A 17,145-nucleotide genomic window follows, 5' to 3' on the forward strand; every position below is an offset into this window, starting at 1 on the left:
GATAGCGTCTTATATGTTTTCATACATCACAAAGCTAATTCAAAGTAAATGTGGTTTTGGTTTTAGCAGGATGGAGAATGGCTGGGAGGCAAGTGTACTTATCTCTGTAATTGGAGCTCATCAAGATGAAGTTTTCACACTTACAAAGCAGTGAAGGACTTCAATTCTTTCTATAAGATCCGCAACTGACACTCTATCTAAGCATGCACAAAGCATGCTCGTATTTTATTGAAGGTTCATATGAAAGATGGGGAGACAAAATTCATTAGAATAACCTTTCTTAGTGGTGGTTTAGGTTGACTGAACTCAAATTGTGCATATTTATTGCATATCTCTGCAGCAGTTGATCAATTCCACCACAGATGGTGGATGGAGCAAAACAATATGAATCAATCTTTATTCGACAGCCAGACTAACAGCAACATTTTAATTTCAACACCAAGCGTCGTCGTTGTGGCCTTCTTGTTTACCCAACAGTTTAACAGCTTGAATAACCCTTAGCTGCTAGTCTTCTGTGAGAAATATCGCATTTATTTACATCACTCTGCCTTTCCCTTTGTCAGTCACACTGAAGGTGAGAAATTGAGATTTGTGAGTTAGCCAATTATGTGGCAGCGCGCGTGCGGCCATAGGTAAGCTTAATGAACAGCTTCCCAATACAAAAGAGAAGAGAGGAGCGAGCAGGCTGAAGGAAAACAGGCAGGTGGGCTGACTGGAAGCTGTGGCTCTGAGTAAATCCGCCTCTGCGCTTTCACAATCAAATTGAGGAATTTAATATATAATTCTAGCTTGCATGCAAACTGGAACTTATTTAAGTGGCAGCAACAAACGCGTAGCAGTGTATCAAAGGTAGTTTTGGTTATTACAGTGTCGTTGGAGGTAAACGCTCTCTTTGTCTAATAATGGGACTCGTTTTCTTCACAGGTGCAGCTGTGTGCTTGTTGCTGCTCACCCGTGTGGTTGACCCCTACGGCCTAACCCGTTCCTGATAGGCAGACCAGAGGCGAGGCTGAGGGAAGCGACGGGATGCGCAGTTTATCAGCTGACAAGTGCATATCGGACAACGGAGTAGCAGAGCGGCTGGCGAGACTCCGCATCCTCACCGAGTGAGTTTTCTGCTTTTAAACATCCAGCGCAAGTGCTTGGCGACTGGAAAAAATATATATAACGGTGTTACCTCAGAGAGGGGACAACTGCATTGTCGGAAGTATTGCTTGAGCTCAGCCACCGGGACTACTGGGAAGATTTCTAGGCTGAAACACGTTTCTCGCGCGGAGCTGCCAGCTGAAGCTCCTTGCTCCATCACCACGCAGCAGCACAACGTTCACGCACAAGTCGGCTGTTCCGAGCTTCAGCCTCTAATCAAGCCGAGAGATTTCCGGGGAGTAGTGAAAGAGGTCTCTCTGAAGAATCCACACTGTGCTGAATTGCAAACGCGGTCATTGTAAGAAACGTATCGCGTCGCGCTCAGCTCCCCGCTTCCTGCAAGTTTGGACTAAAGCGCACCGTTGGAAGTTTATGTGCCGCTGCTTCGGACAGGCTCGAAGACGCTTCATGCAGGTCAGTGTGTAGTTAGATTTCCCCCATTTGCATTGACTCTAAATAGACTCCATCCGCGTAATTTAAATAAGCCACAGGATCGTTATCCCCTGGTCAGTAATGGTGTCTAATTTGGCCTGCATGCTGTATTGAGTCTTTTGATAAGATGCGAACCCGAAACCCACCTGGCGCCCAGCCCCTCTTCTCCACTACCTTGAAACAAATGAGTTGGGTAATATTTGGATTATGCGTTATAGCCTATATGTTTAGCAAATGCATTGCTGCAATGGGCAGGCTACAGATGCAAGATGTATCAATTTCTTGATATCCCGTTCAGAGTGGTGGGGGTTATTGTATTCCAGTTTTAAGTGATGAAAAAGATGAGTTTCCAAAACTCACCTGATGTCCTTTAACGAGTGCTATATATCTATAAATATATAAAATACAATCTCATAATATATAATCTTATAACTACATATGTTTGTGTGTGTCTGTGTGTGTGTGTGTGTGTGTGTGTGTGTGTGTGTGTGTGTTTATAAGGATTTTGCTGTCATAGATCTTTGAGAATTCTAGGAAAAATATATAAAAAGTATTTTATTTATTCTTTTGACGTTATTAAACTCTTATTTTTCAGTAATGATAACAGTAATAACATAATTATCTCCAATCTAATCAGAATCAGAATCAGAAAGGGGTTTATTGCCAAATGTTGAGCAGGTTTACAACATTAGGAAATTGCTGCGGTGCTTCAGTGCAAACATAATCACAGTCACATCTAAACTTACACTCCATAAGGGGTCTTGAGGGATGGTCTGGATACAAAAAAATAATTTTTCCAAAAATATATTGCTACAAAAACACCCAGGAGCCTAATATAAGCGGTATGCCAACCACAGAAATGGTCTGCTTAATCTAATAATAATGTTAAAGGTTTTGAAATACATTAACTTGTACCACATTTGTGGTTTAAGCTTCAGGAGCAGAAGATGGAGAAAGTTCATCAGAAGAACCTTTTGTTTGCCTCAAAACAGGCCTCTAGAAAGGTCGGGTATTACGCAGTTGTTCAGAACCTCCAAGCATGTTGGTACAGACAAATGCCAGCAGAAACCACAACCTTCTACATGCGTTTTGGGGGTTAGGAGGAAGGGGCTGTTGCCTGGCAAAAATCATATGGAACGTGCAATTTGTAAATTGATTTTGGTTTTCAGGATTAGCAGGATTTCAAAACCGGCAAGAAGTTATTTTAATTAAATACAACAGTTTAGACATCAGATGGTTTAATTTCAACTTTCCATGTGGCTCAGCAATGTGGAATTATGACTTGTCTTAGCACTTAGCATGAGGCAGAGAGAAACGTTGATCTGATTTCGCTCTGGCAGGGATCAGACTAAACGCAATCTGCAAAAACATGCATCTGGGTCCATATGATAGCCCAGAAGGACAAGAATATCTGTCCAGCTAAAGTGATTTATTGCTATTGTCCTGAGTGCTATTGAGGAACTGCAGCAGTTGAGGCCATTTGCTGTCAAGGACTGGAATAGTAAAGCAGTGTAGATCTTCACCACTTCAGGCCTGAGTGGTGAACTGTTCCCGCTGTTCTTGTAAATCATAAGAAATACTTCTATGAAAATTTAAATAATATGAAACAGAAATAGAACAGCAAGATTAGATATTAGATAGGTAGTCAGAGGCGTATTACTTAAAAATATGTATTTAAGCGATCAATATATTTCTAATCTTTAGCTTTTGGCTTTGCATCGGGTCACATAGCAACAAAGAAAGGCTTCAAACAGCAGAGACACAGTCTGTGTTTCTTGTGTAAGCCTGTAAATGCATTACAGTGACACTTATTGGGTGATATTGAACATGTGTTTTTGTAGCAGGGCCCCAGAACATGAGTGCAGCTTGTATTATCTTTTTTCAAGGCACTGGTAATAATTGAAATTGACTTTTCTGAATAAGACATAACAATCTATATGACTAATGTTCTGGTGACTGCAGCAGCATCCTGATAAATGAAGTGTGTTGTGTTTACAGTCTTCAGAAACACACCTGGAGTCAGAACAGACCTGGTGAATATTAGGCTGTCGACATATTTTACACAGCTCTGCAGAGAAAAGCAATAACCCACTGTAGTTGTCTAGTACACGCTTTGCCATAATGTGGCAGGTGATTACGCATCTGGAACTGGGATATTTAGGCTTTTCTGCTGTGACCCCTCTTATTCAGGCTTTAGCCAAATACCTCAGCTTTAAACTTCATTGCTGCTTCAAGCCCAGTAATCAAAGCAGGTGACTACAGTTTCTGATGCGGCAGAGTCCTTGAAATTCTGATTTTATTTATTTATTTCTTTTCTTTTCTACGCTTGGAGCTCAAAATGATCTAATTAATTCAGAAATATTAGAAGAACTGTGTACATAACACTGCCACTCTGTGTTCCTATCCTTAAGTAATTTCCCCTTTCATTATTCCTGTGGAGAATTTAATATTCTGTGTGATGAGAACTGCCTCCTTTAGGGATAATGCCGCTTGAATACTGCCCCTAAACAGTTTTATAGATTGTTAAGGGGCAATCGAAATGACTGCTCTCCATCTGTAAAAATTACTCCTCTAAGATATGAGAGATATGGAAGGAGAGTCGATGCACAGGCCTGCGCTTATAATATTTCATCATATTACTTGTAGATGCTGACAGTGGCTCGGAAGATGACCTTAGGAATTATAACATTTGATATGGCAAACAGCATGGCCGAGTCGCCTGTTTCAACACATCAGAGCAAACACGTGAAGGTTAATGCAGCCTGACAAACTACCCACAGTTCCCTGGGCTCAACGGATCGGTTCCATGTCATATTTACTTTACATAATTGCTGCCCTCTAATCTGTTACTATTAACACACAGCCTGTCTGGCTATTGTCTGCTGTAGTCTCTTTCACCTGTTTTCTCTCTGAGTACATTTTCCCTTTCCTCCCATGAGAATAGCCAGACATCATGATGAATAGTTGGCGTGAAAGTAAAGCATGCCACGGTGCATTCTTCAGGCCTTTAGAAAGTTAAAGAAACCAAGCGTCGCGATGGCAAAACCTCCATTGACGGACCGATTTGCATATGTGCTTTAATGACCTCACCTCAGAGGATTACTGTCAGGGATGTGACTCCTGCAGCAAAGTTTACCATTTAAAGAAAAGTTGTTTGTGGTCTGCGCAAGTTGCCAAATTATTGCTGAAAGTCACCCTAGCATTTGGGAGGGAAGAGATTGCACGCTCTTGAAATGTGCTTAGAGTAGGGATATTTAGTGACAGCACTTGATGCATTACCACTGTGGTCCTTAACTACATTGTATGCTGCGTGAGAGAGGGGGTTGGGGGGGAAACATGGCATAAATGTAAGCTGTTTCAGGGGTATACGGTATATGCTTTTTTTTCTTTATATAACACCATTTTATTCTACAATTCATAACCAAGTTTTATTAAATTAAAATATGGATATCGGGAAGGGCTTGAAACAGTCGGGAATATAAATGGCATTTTATATCAGCACTAAAGATGGATTTAATTAGTATTTTTCATCTTGAATATCTGCTTAGTATAATGTGAATCCTGCCATTGCATTCTGATTGGAGAGGAGAGAGGAATGTTCTCAAAGGAACAGTTATTTTACCCAGCTCATGGCTATTGTAGGCTGACTGCATGACCTAATGTGTTGTGCGTAACACAAACTGAATTCTGGATCTCATTGCACACATGCATGCAAATACATTGGTGGTGATGTTGTGCGTAGGCGTTCAGACAAAGCAGCCAAGCTGGTAATTGTTTGTGATGAAGTGAAAGCCGTTCCCTTGGCTTTGTATGGATTACTTAAAATCAAGAAAAAGGACTATTCAAGCATGACAGCTCTTGGTTTTGTTTTGAGGTTTTTGGCCGAAACAGGCTGAGATGAAAGCCACCTGCGATTAGCCACAGGATGCTGTCCTGCTGGTCCAGCTCTGGGGGCAGCACCACTTCACACTGTTGTAACCTACAGATTAACATTTATGGCTCAGCATGCTCCGTTGGACTTTCTGGGTCAAGACCAAGTGGCAAGATTGAGGAGTGGGCTTGACTTTGTAACAGTGCAACTCTCGCTGCATGCTCCAGGCTGAGGCTGGTGGGGAGAGCCAAACAGAAATGTGCTTAGTTGTGTCACAGGGAGAATAAAATAGAAATGCATTGTGCTCTCTGCTTGTGAAAATTGCTCTGAGCGAATACCTCTGCGGTGTCTAGGTTCGGCTTTCATGAACTACAGACATTATATTCAAAGGATCTGAATACGATGTCAGGAATTGTTACATTTTTAAAGGATGTTATAGCTTATTAGAGTCATACTTGTGTATTGTCCAGCTCACATTAAAATATTGATGAAACCGATTCATTATTTAAATTGAAGAATTTTTTATCTTCCCCTCGCAGTGGTCCATGTTGCCAAAATTCTAAAGAAAAATGACTTTTGCTGTTTTGCTATACTTGCATTAAGAAATACCGATCCTGGAAAAGGTTTCCCAGAATAGCTTCCATCTGCCAAGGGCCTTAGGTCTGGTCTTTTGTGGCCCCTGGACAGCCCAGTGGGAAGTTGGGCGTCAGCTTCGGTTGTCGATGGAGCCGGTTGATGGCCTCAATAATTCAGTTGACGTGACCTCTCTGATGCTAAAAGCCTCAGGTCTGGTGGGTGACGAAGAGCGATGATTGGGACAAGGCAAAGGTGCTAGTTCATGTGGGAAGCCAGTCAGTAACACATTTCTGTCTCTTTATTGTCAGCAGGGTGAAGGAGAAAATATTGAATATCGGAGCATTGAAGAGTGTAAAACTGGTGCATCTGATTTGGTGTAATGGTATACAGGTCAGCAATCTTTGACTTCCAGCGGAGAGCAGTGTGCATTCAGAATTCAGGCTTGGCCGATCATTACAGGCCAGATTCTACAAGTTTCACCCCTGGAAGTAGAAAAACCAGTGTGATGTGGTGAATTTTCAGATTGATGTTTCTTTTATAAGGCCTGCAGTCTCTCAGTAGTCTGATCGTGTGCCATCATGACCTACATGCGCCTTAAAAAGCTGACAACAAGAGAATAAAACCCTCCAGTTTCTTTATGTATTGTAGGGTTTATGTGGCACAATTGTTCTAAAGAAGAAACGCTCTCTACCTATTATTCTCTGTAAATTGTTTTCATTGTGTGCTTTAAAATTTCTTCTAATTCGGTAGTATTGGCGTAGGTACATTGATTTATTTTGTAACGCCTGTGAAGACTAACCGCTACTGCACTATGTCTGTGTTTGGTCAGATTTGATGTTTTCCAGCAGTTGCAGCAGCTCTTGAGTATTGCGCTCCCATTGCAGTATTCTCCATTGAAGCTTTCCCTTATACTCTTCGGTTGTCTAGCGCTGTTATGTGACTGCTGCGTATATTCCATCTCCTCCTGCACATCCTAAAAGAGGGAGGTTTAGTTTGTGGTACAATCGTGTGAGATGCATTTGAATGACACCCAATGTCAGCACTTTAGAATATCTCTGCGCATTTGAATTTTTATCTGGTTGCCAGGTTTGTATGCTTGCAGAATTTAAAATATAGTTTGAGTAATGATTTTCATCCACTCTCTGAGTGCTTGTTGATTGGCTACAGTAGTTCTACAGATGTCCAGATTAGACTGTCAGGCAAGACTGATGTTGGACTTATAATCTCTAATTAAACAATGCACTCCAGTCTAAATAAATAAGATGTCTACAATGAAGTTTTTATTCTTGTCAGCGTCATTTTTGTTGTTACCCATTATGTTTTGTTTACAAGTTTACTGTTGTGGACAGATACGGCTTCTTTCAGCCCTCCTCAATTGTTTTTTGATTTCTCTGTTGCATCGTTACTCTGCAGCTGCATCGCTACAATTTCATTTTATTTCCGTAACAGCGGCTCGATCATGGATTTCTCTTTAAATTGCTGCAGGACGGCAGAAGTCTGTCAGCAATGGAGTCAATTCATTTTGTGCGAGTATTAGATGATAATTGTTGACAGTGTCTTGCAAGATTCTCAATTAAGTGAATGACCATGGACATCATTACTTCTTTAGATCCGCCATTTGAAATAACACTGCAGTGATACCAATTTGAGAGAAAAGCAAACTGTGGCTCATTGAATTAAGACTGTCTCGTGTAATTGGGTGTGTGATATGGAAGGGAGCACCTATTTTGATAAGAACTGGCTTCAATAATTGTAGCCTTGGATACAGATAAATGCTGTAGCCTGTGTGTGCGAATTCACTGAATAACCCGTTATTACCATTTGAGATACAAGGAGATACTGCAAAAAAACATTATAAAGCTCTGGGTTTTTATATTCCAATTGTCCACACCTAGCAATTACATTTTAAAAAATGAATCTGGCTGTGCTTGCAATTTCCCCACTAAAGATTCAATGAATATATAACTCACATGAGTCACAGGTGAAGGATTATTTGAGGGATTTGTAAACATCCACGCTCAGCTTATTGTGTTGTATCCTGGGACTGGCACATGCTTTTTTTATTATTTAATTCACACACACACACACACACACACACACACACACACACACACACACACACACACACACACACACACACACACACATATAACACACAAAAGGCGAACAATAAAATGGTTAAGATTAGACGTTGACCGCTGTGATTTAGAGACAGGCAGGAAAAATAAGAAAACAAAACGCTTTGAGTTCAGCTCAGCTTTTTTTGATTTATTTTTCATAGTCACAGTACCTCTGTTTGTCTTTTAAATGCGCTGCAACTATGAGGGATGAAGCTTAAAGCTCCATGTGCCTCGAATAATGTGAAGTGACTGTACCAGAGATTTGCATCACTTTACTCTACTTGTGAATATGCATCATACACCGAGACGAGAGACCTAGCATGGAGTAGGATTTTATCGTGTTTCCTAAGAGTTGCACCGAGGGTGGTAAGCTCATCCGTCACCATGTATACTAAGGATATAGCTGCAGCTAAAATTTAATTGCTGGTAAATGCTGTCATGATTTTGTTTGCTGTCTTTTCTCCACTTCCTAACTGCCTTTCTCTCTCTGAAGCTGTTCATTTATAAAGACTTAGACTGAATTATACCAAAATGTCGTTGTGGCATATCAGCACTATTTGGTCAGATTCCCCACGATTCACGTCAGCACTTAAAGAAAAAAAAAAATCACCATTTTGATGCTGATCTGGGTATTTTTAGGTAATAGTTCTACAGTTCTTGTTGCAGTGAGGAATTTAGGCATTGAGCCTCGATAAAGAACGAACACAATCTGGTTCAGATGGCATCCAGAATTCAGAGTTTGGGCATCACGCTGCAGACAAACACTTCTGTGTCTCCAAAATCACCAGTGTCAGGGGGAAACAGGCAGCATCTGATGGAACACTGCCCTGGTTCTCCCTCGCCCCTTCTCCAAGCGCTGGGAGGCACAAAAAAGCAGAAGAACTGAAGAGAAACTGAAAGAGGAGAGGCAGAGAGGAGCGTCAAAGAGGAAAGAGAGAGAGAGAGAGACTCGACAAGATGAATTATGCAAAGCTGTCAGAGGCGGCTATTGTTGGAGGTGCTGGCTGTGTTGAAGAGAGCCAGCCCTGATCTCCACAAGCTCCATCTACTGCTCTCACCACTCCCCGTGGCTGAGAGCCGTCTGATCTGTGCTCCGGCAAACGGCCAACAACAAGATGAGGGGGTTTGGGGGGAGTTGAGGGGCCAGCCAGGCCACTTGGTGACAGGTGAATTGTCTTGGAGGGACACACTAGGAACGACAAGTACGCTCTTTATTATCATTATTTACAGAGGTCACCAACAGGGAGATCTGAGCTGATACGTACAGCCGCCCTGCGGAAATATAATTACCGGACAAAGGCTTGGTGAATAGTTGCCACTTCAGCACTCTGGTCAGCAGTGGCTACTCTTGTTTTGCTTTGTGTGCTGAAGTAACCAGTGTCTGCCAGCTCAATTTAAGCTGGTGTAGGTGTTCATTAATCTAATTTTGCATGCTTATCAGTTCTGAGATATCTTAGAAAAGAAGCACACTTTCGTCTTCTTAATATTTCTGTCTATTCCTGCTAAAGTTGGAACAGCTTTAGTTATTTCACCTGAGATTTATTTATTTACCTGAGTTATTTATTTATTTTATTTCGTTTTTATTTGATCTTTTGCATTTGCCTTGGCTTTGTTGGCACTCACATGCAATAATCAGAATTTAGTAACATTTGGATTGAAATGCGGTGACAGATGTTGGTTGGTCAGGTCGCTGTCAATCAAAACACACAGTCAGATGCAGATTAAAAGGAGGATGATTCTGCATTCTGCTAGAACCAAAGATTAAATCAAATCGGTTTTTGAAGAAAGAAAAAAAAAATACTGGTTATTTTTTGTCATTTCAATAATTAGTTATGTAATATTTGAGATCAGTGATTCAGTGGTGTCTAGAAAGTCACTGATCCACCTTAGCAATCCTTGTTTGAAGTATCAGAAAGTATCCTTTTATGTTTTTGATGATTAATGTACCGATAACATTTTTCTCATTCATTTAATTCATTATAAACCATCTTATTTAACCAATCTTAAAAGGTTTCTCTCCTCTTTGGTCATCTCTTCTGAATCCCAGCCCTGATCTGTTGGTAACATAAGACATCCCCTCTGTCATCTTTGATGAATAAAGTACTAAACGGGAGACGTGGAAAAAGTAAATCTCAATTAGAAACCTCTTCAACTGCCCTGAAGAACCAGTTGACTTGGACACGTGTCTTCACACCTTATTATACAGATGGTTTATGGTTTATGCTTCAAAAAAGTGCAGAGGTGTAGGACAGTACTAGGCGTCGGGGGGACCGTACTCAACTGGCACGGGAGTCGTTCGGACGTGTGTGGAGCTGAGCTGCGTACATCATGAACTATCTTTTTCCGTGCCTCACTGGCTTGCAAGAGGACCTCTGTGTGACACTAATTTTGCAGTGTCGACTGTTCCACCGAGTGGTCATGGGTGACTAACTGTCCTGATTCAACTGCATGATCAAAGGTAAAAGGGAATGTAGAAGTGAATGATACAGAAAAGTTTTTTTTTTTTAAGGCGGGGAATGTACCGAGGATTTTTGATTCATAATGAACCCTAAAGGTTCTCCTCATTTAATCAAACAGAGCTGGTGTACACTAGTATGTACTCTCAGTAGGGTAGCCAGAGGCAGATTTTATGTAGTAAATGCATACTACATAGTCTAGTTTATACTGCACTATACTTAAAACCTCTGAAACTTAAAGTCTGTAAGAAAAACAGAATTCTCTTAAGAGCCTCTGTGACTTCTTGTACATATTTTAAACTGTAACGAATGAACCGTTAGTGTCCCCGTGTGCTGTGAGGAAACAAAGCGAAGCAGGACACTAGGATGAGCTGTGAAGAAGATGGCATCTTTGAGTCCTCAGAGTAATAGAGGAATGTTTATGGGGACATGCCTGGTCACTTAAGGGCTTGTAGGCTGATTAGGACACAAATCTAATTCCTCCTATAGTGGTCGCTTGTGGCTCAGTGGGTAAGACTTGTGGCATTAGCTGTTTTTCAGATACCGAATCTTCTTACAAGTCCATAAAGAAGGGGGAGTTTGCAATCAAGGAGGCTTCTGGGCGTGTCTGCTTGGACGCATCCTGTGCATTAATCTGCCAATCTGGACGGGTGTGTACAATTTCCTGAAAGTGATGAGATGTGATTGAGATGGCCTGTGGCATCGTAAAACAAGTGCGTGGGGGGGAGTGTTGAGTGTTGAGTGTCAGCCTTACAAGAGAGTGTGTCACTGATTGCATCTCAGCCCATCGGGGGAACAGAGCGATATGAAGCAACTCAGGGAGAAGGGGGGAAAAATAAGTTTAAGAGGCCTAGAACAGCTCACAGTTTTCATTATCCCTGCATCCTGTACTCCACCCGCAACTGCTTCAGTTTTTGGAACGTCTCTCTGGGGCTGGTGCTATCTCGCCGTGCGACGGTACGCTATCCTGGCTTCATTGGAAGGTTTTGATGCTTGATGTGAAACGAAGTAGATCTCATTTGGGGAAAGAAGGAGTCTGATACTCAAGTCTTACAGCTCAGCCAAGAGAGAAATGAAATTGTGGTGTGTGGCATGTGTGACTCTGCGCCGTGTGTGTGTCTCAGGAAGCAGTGGAAAATGGCTGGTAATAAACACTTCTGACACACCACGGCTCCCATCCACATTCCACTCAAGGGTTTTTTGTGGATTAGTCACATTCTCATCCCCCTTGTCCACATTTAGAGCAGAGTGAGAGTATCTTCTCTGAATTTCTAACAAGTTAGGATTTTTAACACCAATTTATCTAATGTTTCTGTGGCCAGAGACAAACTGCATGTATAGCTAGTGCAGTGTTTGTAGTTGTCAAATACTACAGTGAGAGTTTGGGAAACAAAGCTGGTTCAAAGTCTTTGTATGATATTAGAGTCTTTTACTGTCTGCCCTGGATGGTAAATAGAGAAAGGTAGTCTTTTTGCTATTTTAGGCATGAAATTAAACACTGGTTTAAAATATGCAAATGAATATCTGTCAAATATAAAGACTTGATCACCTTGCAGTCTCTTGACACTGTGTCTGGATTTTTTTTTTTAAATCTCTGAGATCAAAAACAAAACAAAGAAAAAAAAACGCTTTCATTTTTGGAAGAGCTTTCATTGCTGCTAATTTAAACCGATTAAATGGTTCTTGTGATAGCTGCTTCTTGCCCACTTGTGGACTATTCAAAGTAACAAAGGCACTGTTCTGGAAAAAAAAAGATTTCTGTTATGATTTTTTTAGTACCTCAAATGAAGTTCAGTTTACCTTCACTTTATTGTTGTGGGTGCAGAAATTATGTGGAGCTTAAGAAATGGTAAATTGAAATGATCTGTATGTATGTGGAAATACAGTATAAAAGTATAAAACGTCAACATTGATAAAAAAGCACAGTTTTATTTTCCTCTCTCTATGTATGTATATGTATGTGTATGTATATATATCTAAATATATATATATATATATATATATATATGAATTTTGATAGAAATATCTAATCTTGTCATTGTTCTTCTGTGCATTTAAAGTAACACTTATTGAATGTTCATATAAAGGCTTGGCATTCTGATTTTATCAATTAAATGTAAGTTAAGTTAAAAGTTTTTTTAAAGTGATAATGAAAGTAAAAGCTTTCCTAGTCATGTCAACCTGTTGATTTATCCTTCATTTAAGCAGAATTTTGCATTCGGAGAATGTTAACTTTGGAGCATTGTCAGTGGAAAATTGCAAAGTTTTAAACTTTTAAGTTAAAAAAAGAAGAAACTGTTATTTTAATCTTTTTTTTACAGAGTGCTTACTGAAATTACTGGAATTGAAAGTTTTTGAAGGACAATATTTAGAGTTAACACACTGAAGATAAACATGACTGCAAATGCAACACACAGGTGATCTTTTAAGAGGCGAAGTCAACTTAAGGAGGTATATATCAGTTCACGGGTGAGGTTTCAGGGGTGTGGGGGTAGAGTCGGGGGTGGGGCCATGAGAAGGGGATAAGTGTGTGCTTTAGAAGATGAAGCAGATGGATTAGTGTTATCTGAGCTCCTTACTTCCTTTCCTCATCTCTCTTTTCCAGGTAGAGTAGCTGGAAGGCTGAATGGACTGAAGAAGTGGGCGACAGAGGTTCAGAAGTGGGGAGGAGGGTTTGGGGGGAAATCGGTTACAGGACGAGAATCAAAGCCACAGGAGGAAGAGGAGAGGGGGTAAAGTAGTGAAATAATCCAGTGGTGAGTGTCTCAGGAGAGTGCCGGTGGTGAAGGGGAGCGGAGTTGGATACCCAGCATGCAGGCAGCATGGAAAGGGTGAGGGAGCAGCGGCCTTTCTGCTCGCTGTCCAAGAGCCAGAGAGACCGAGAGAGACACTGTGAGAGAGACAAGGATCGAGAGCGCCGTTACACCGCCTCCTCATCAGACCGGGACGAGGGAGCCTGCCGCGTGCCCACTCAGAAATCCTACAGCTCCAGTGAGACGCTCCAGGCCTTTGACCATGACCCTTCACGAATGCTCTTTGGAGGAAGAGTCAAGGAGATGGTCCATAAGGAAACTGCAGAGTACACAAGGCCAGGTTAGCAAGAACAAATGTTGTCCTTCTGTGGGATTTTTCAGGATTTGTTAGATGAATGTACAAAATGTAAGCTCAGAGAGGTGCGGATTGCCTGTCATTTTTTAACGTCATGGCCAGTGTCATCAGAGTTTATCATTTAAAAGGCACCGGGTACAAAAAAATGATTGTAGCAAAAAGTCTTCCATCTTATAGTGGCATTTTTCTAAATCGAACAAGAAGCTCTTAGATTTCAGTTGTTGTTAGACTTTAGTAAATACCACAAAGAACAAAATCCTTATATCCATGTTCATTTGCTGATGTCTAACAGTGTGAAACCTCATTAGTAAATGAATGCTCATGCAAGGATTTTTTTCCTTGTTTGTTTAATAAATGTTATCCCACAGTTTTATCTCCCACTTTATCTCTGCAAGCTTGACAAGAAATAACAATATGGCGCCAGTATGCTAGACAGTAGTAAACACAATTAAAGGATGTCAAACAAAAGCATAAATTAGATTTATATTTCTAAACTTTTACAGAGAATTTCTATTGAGTGTGATGTAGTGGCCTACTCTGACCTCATAAAATGCTCATGCCCTGCAGGACTATGTTAAAATAATAAGATAAAATGTACAATAAGTAACCCTCTTCTTTAATTGGCTGTTAGAAACTGCTGTAATTTCTGTAATTAAAAACTTTGGGCAGTTTATTCTATTTTATGGCACTCCTTTGGCTCGTAAGATTGCAATCACAAAAACTATCCATTACACTTTTACATTTTCATGGTGCTAATTGGTGTCCATTTTAGAATAAATGGATTTATGATGAAGTTGTGGGAAGAAGAGTCGTTTCCTTTATTTCTTTTTAAAATCCAGGCATTTAGCCTTAACGAGTGTTTCTTACATCATCACTGTAAAAGTCAGATTTAATGTTGATGACGGAAAAAGAACATGTTCTTGTTAATTAGTTGCTCTTTATGTGTTGTGCGTATAGCACAATAGCATAAGAATCCTGGTACATTTTAAAATGGCTTATATGACAAAAATCGAGCTGTGTGAATTTCACTAAAATTTTAAAAAACATTTTAAATACATCAGAGGCTGATGAAAATGTCTTATTTTGAAATGGTAAAATATACTGGAGATAAAATACATTATAGCTATGATGAGTTCTACATTAAATATGAATAATTAGCTATAGCAGTTTCTGGATGAACACACATATATATTTGAGCCTGACTACAAGCATCTACTCATTTCATGGTTAAAATCAAATATGCAATGAATGAAACTGAAATATGAACTTTTTAATTCAAGGACTTTGAGGTGAACTAAGATGTTTTTGTGATTTTTTTGGCAGTATGCCTGCATCATTTAAAACCAATTGAAAACATGCTGCAGACTCTTTTAAAGGCATTGCAGGTTAATTTTTATTTTCAGAAATAAGCAAACCCTTAAGCAATGTGAAATGGAGACAAAACTAATTTAGAGCATTGCTGTGATTTATTGTTAAACAGTCTCTTAAACAGTCTCGAAAAAACTATCATAATAATTAGGTGATTAGCATCTTTACTTTTTTTTTATCTGTAATTTAATCCAAGGATATTGATTTCAGACTATTTGTCTAATGGAACTTGGTAATCTTAAACATAGCAATTATTATAATTTTAATTAGACTATTTGTGTGATTTGAGTCAAAGAAATGCAGTTGTAGATCTTGATAAGTTGATGAGTGTTAAGTAGCTTTGGAGGAACTTGTTAAGGCTTTAATTTAGCAATTACCCCCTGCCTTGTCGCCATGCTCTTAGATTAACAGTTTTGTTGTTGTTTTTTTCTCTTTAAATAGCCCTGCTCATGGCTATTAAATACGGTGTTGCTTGGTTTGTTAACTTTACTACTTCTGTCATTGACAGGGCAGACATTTTCGCTAAGGCAACTCGGGATTTGTGAGCCACCGGCTCGCAGAGGCTTGGCTCTCTGCCCCGAGACTGGCCTCTCCCACCCACTCAGCAGCTATTCCAGAGGACCCGTCGTTACCGAAAACCATGAACCTGTATCACCAGAACGTACCATTACTCTTTGGGGGACAGGGGCAAAATCGGGGCAGAATTCATGCCTTTCCAGCCGCTCTAACTCGGCGCTCACACTCACTGACACCGAAATGGACAATAAATCGGACAATGAGATGGGTGAGTGAGGCACACGTTTCATTATTTTACCTTAAAATGCTTATTTGTTTGTAGCCCATACCCTCATTGCTTTTCAAAGGGGGAGAAATCACTCTGTATAAAGAGCAGCAGTAGGCTGGATTATGGTGGGTGCTGGAGACAAGGCTCTGATTGGTGGAACAATGTGAAAACGCGATTGGTGGGGCTGGTATCTTGAGAGGCATTTGCAGCTGTCTTTGTTTGGATCAAAGGCGTGATTCCTTGCCGCATGCGGAAAGGAATCGGGCCTTCAGATTGAGTAGTTGCTAGTCACCTGGTCCTGCTCCACAGGAAGCAAAGGAGTTTGATAAAGTTTCCCCATGGGCTAGCGTTAAATCAAAGATAGCTTTGTGTGCCTCAGTCTGAGATTTTGCTTAGAAATTCTGCAGTGGTTGACTGGGCATGCATAATGGCTGATTAAATGGGCACAATGGTTTGAAGTGCAAATTTGATCATGCTGGAAACCTGAGATGGAGGATTGAGGTTCTGTGTTTGAAGAGGGCAAATCTTTGTTGCGTCAAATGGAGGCAATACATGTAAGATGGCTATATTGCTGTGTTGTTGTTAAACTCATTTATGTCGTTCCACTCTTTTCACATTTTACTGTTGTTATGCTTGTTTTTTATTATTGCTCACTGAAAGGTTAGTTTGCACTTCGGAACATCATTTTAATCAAATCTGTTGCAAAATGACATCCAGTGCTTTTTTCACCAGTTTTTCTTCTTCCGTCATCCATCATTTTCTTTTATTGAAATGCATTGCGTCTCTTCTGTCTACGCTCAAAGTCAGCCTGTCATTAACTTTATCATCTCAGCAGCATATGTTTTGGTGTAGAGCTTCAAAATTTTCCTTCTGAAGTTGATGACTGAAAGTGCTCATGACATTGCACATCATTCATCACCATTAAAGTGTGAGCCATCGCCATTATAACACATGCAATGTAAAACTCTAATTATTTTAAGAAACCAGTGGTCTCAAAGAGTGGCAGGCAGTTTAAATAATTAGAGTTGATTACACTTTACTGGCAAGAACATTAAAGAGAGGGTAGAAAGGAAAATGTCTTGTGTTCATGTGCTATCAATTTTTATCTAAAAACATTGGCTACAGTCTGACATTTGAGACAAGTCATTTTCTTAATGGCAGTATTCATCATAGAAAGCTTGTCTCCGGGGGAGGGGGCTGAGTAAGTATTTTACCTTTTCAAAATACCATCAGAATTCAAGTCCGTGTGTTTGTTCCTGAATCTGGCCTTTACTTTGGCCCAAT

At 40.3% G+C, this 17,145-nt stretch overlaps 1 protein-coding gene across 9 annotated transcripts in view; it reads left to right on the forward strand.

Annotated features, from left to right (window-relative positions):
- Window positions 1-604: 604 nt before the first annotated feature.
- The window catches only part of si:dkey-237h12.3 (teneurin-3), a 132,780-nt gene continuing 116,239 nt past the window's right edge, over window positions 605-17,145 (forward strand). For 6 of the 9 annotated variants that reach the window (XM_005919412.3, XM_005919414.3, XM_005919415.3 and 3 more), the window contains exons 1-4: window positions 710-849; window positions 925-1,560; window positions 13,207-13,694; window positions 15,586-15,861. In XM_005919412.3, the coding sequence (XP_005919474.1) occupies window positions 13,424-13,694; window positions 15,586-15,861 (547 nt within the window). In that variant the 5' untranslated portion in view covers window positions 710-849; window positions 925-1,560; window positions 13,207-13,423. The other 3 variants (XM_042219461.1, XM_042219464.1, XM_042219463.1) reach the window with 3 other exon arrangements.

This window comes from Haplochromis burtoni, unplaced genomic scaffold, assembly GCF_018398535.1.
Source record: "Haplochromis burtoni strain Fernald_Lab_line unplaced genomic scaffold, NCSU_Asbu1 Contig_33, whole genome shotgun sequence".
In the NCBI taxonomy this organism is placed as follows: Eukaryota; Metazoa; Chordata; class Actinopteri; order Cichliformes; family Cichlidae; genus Haplochromis; species Haplochromis burtoni.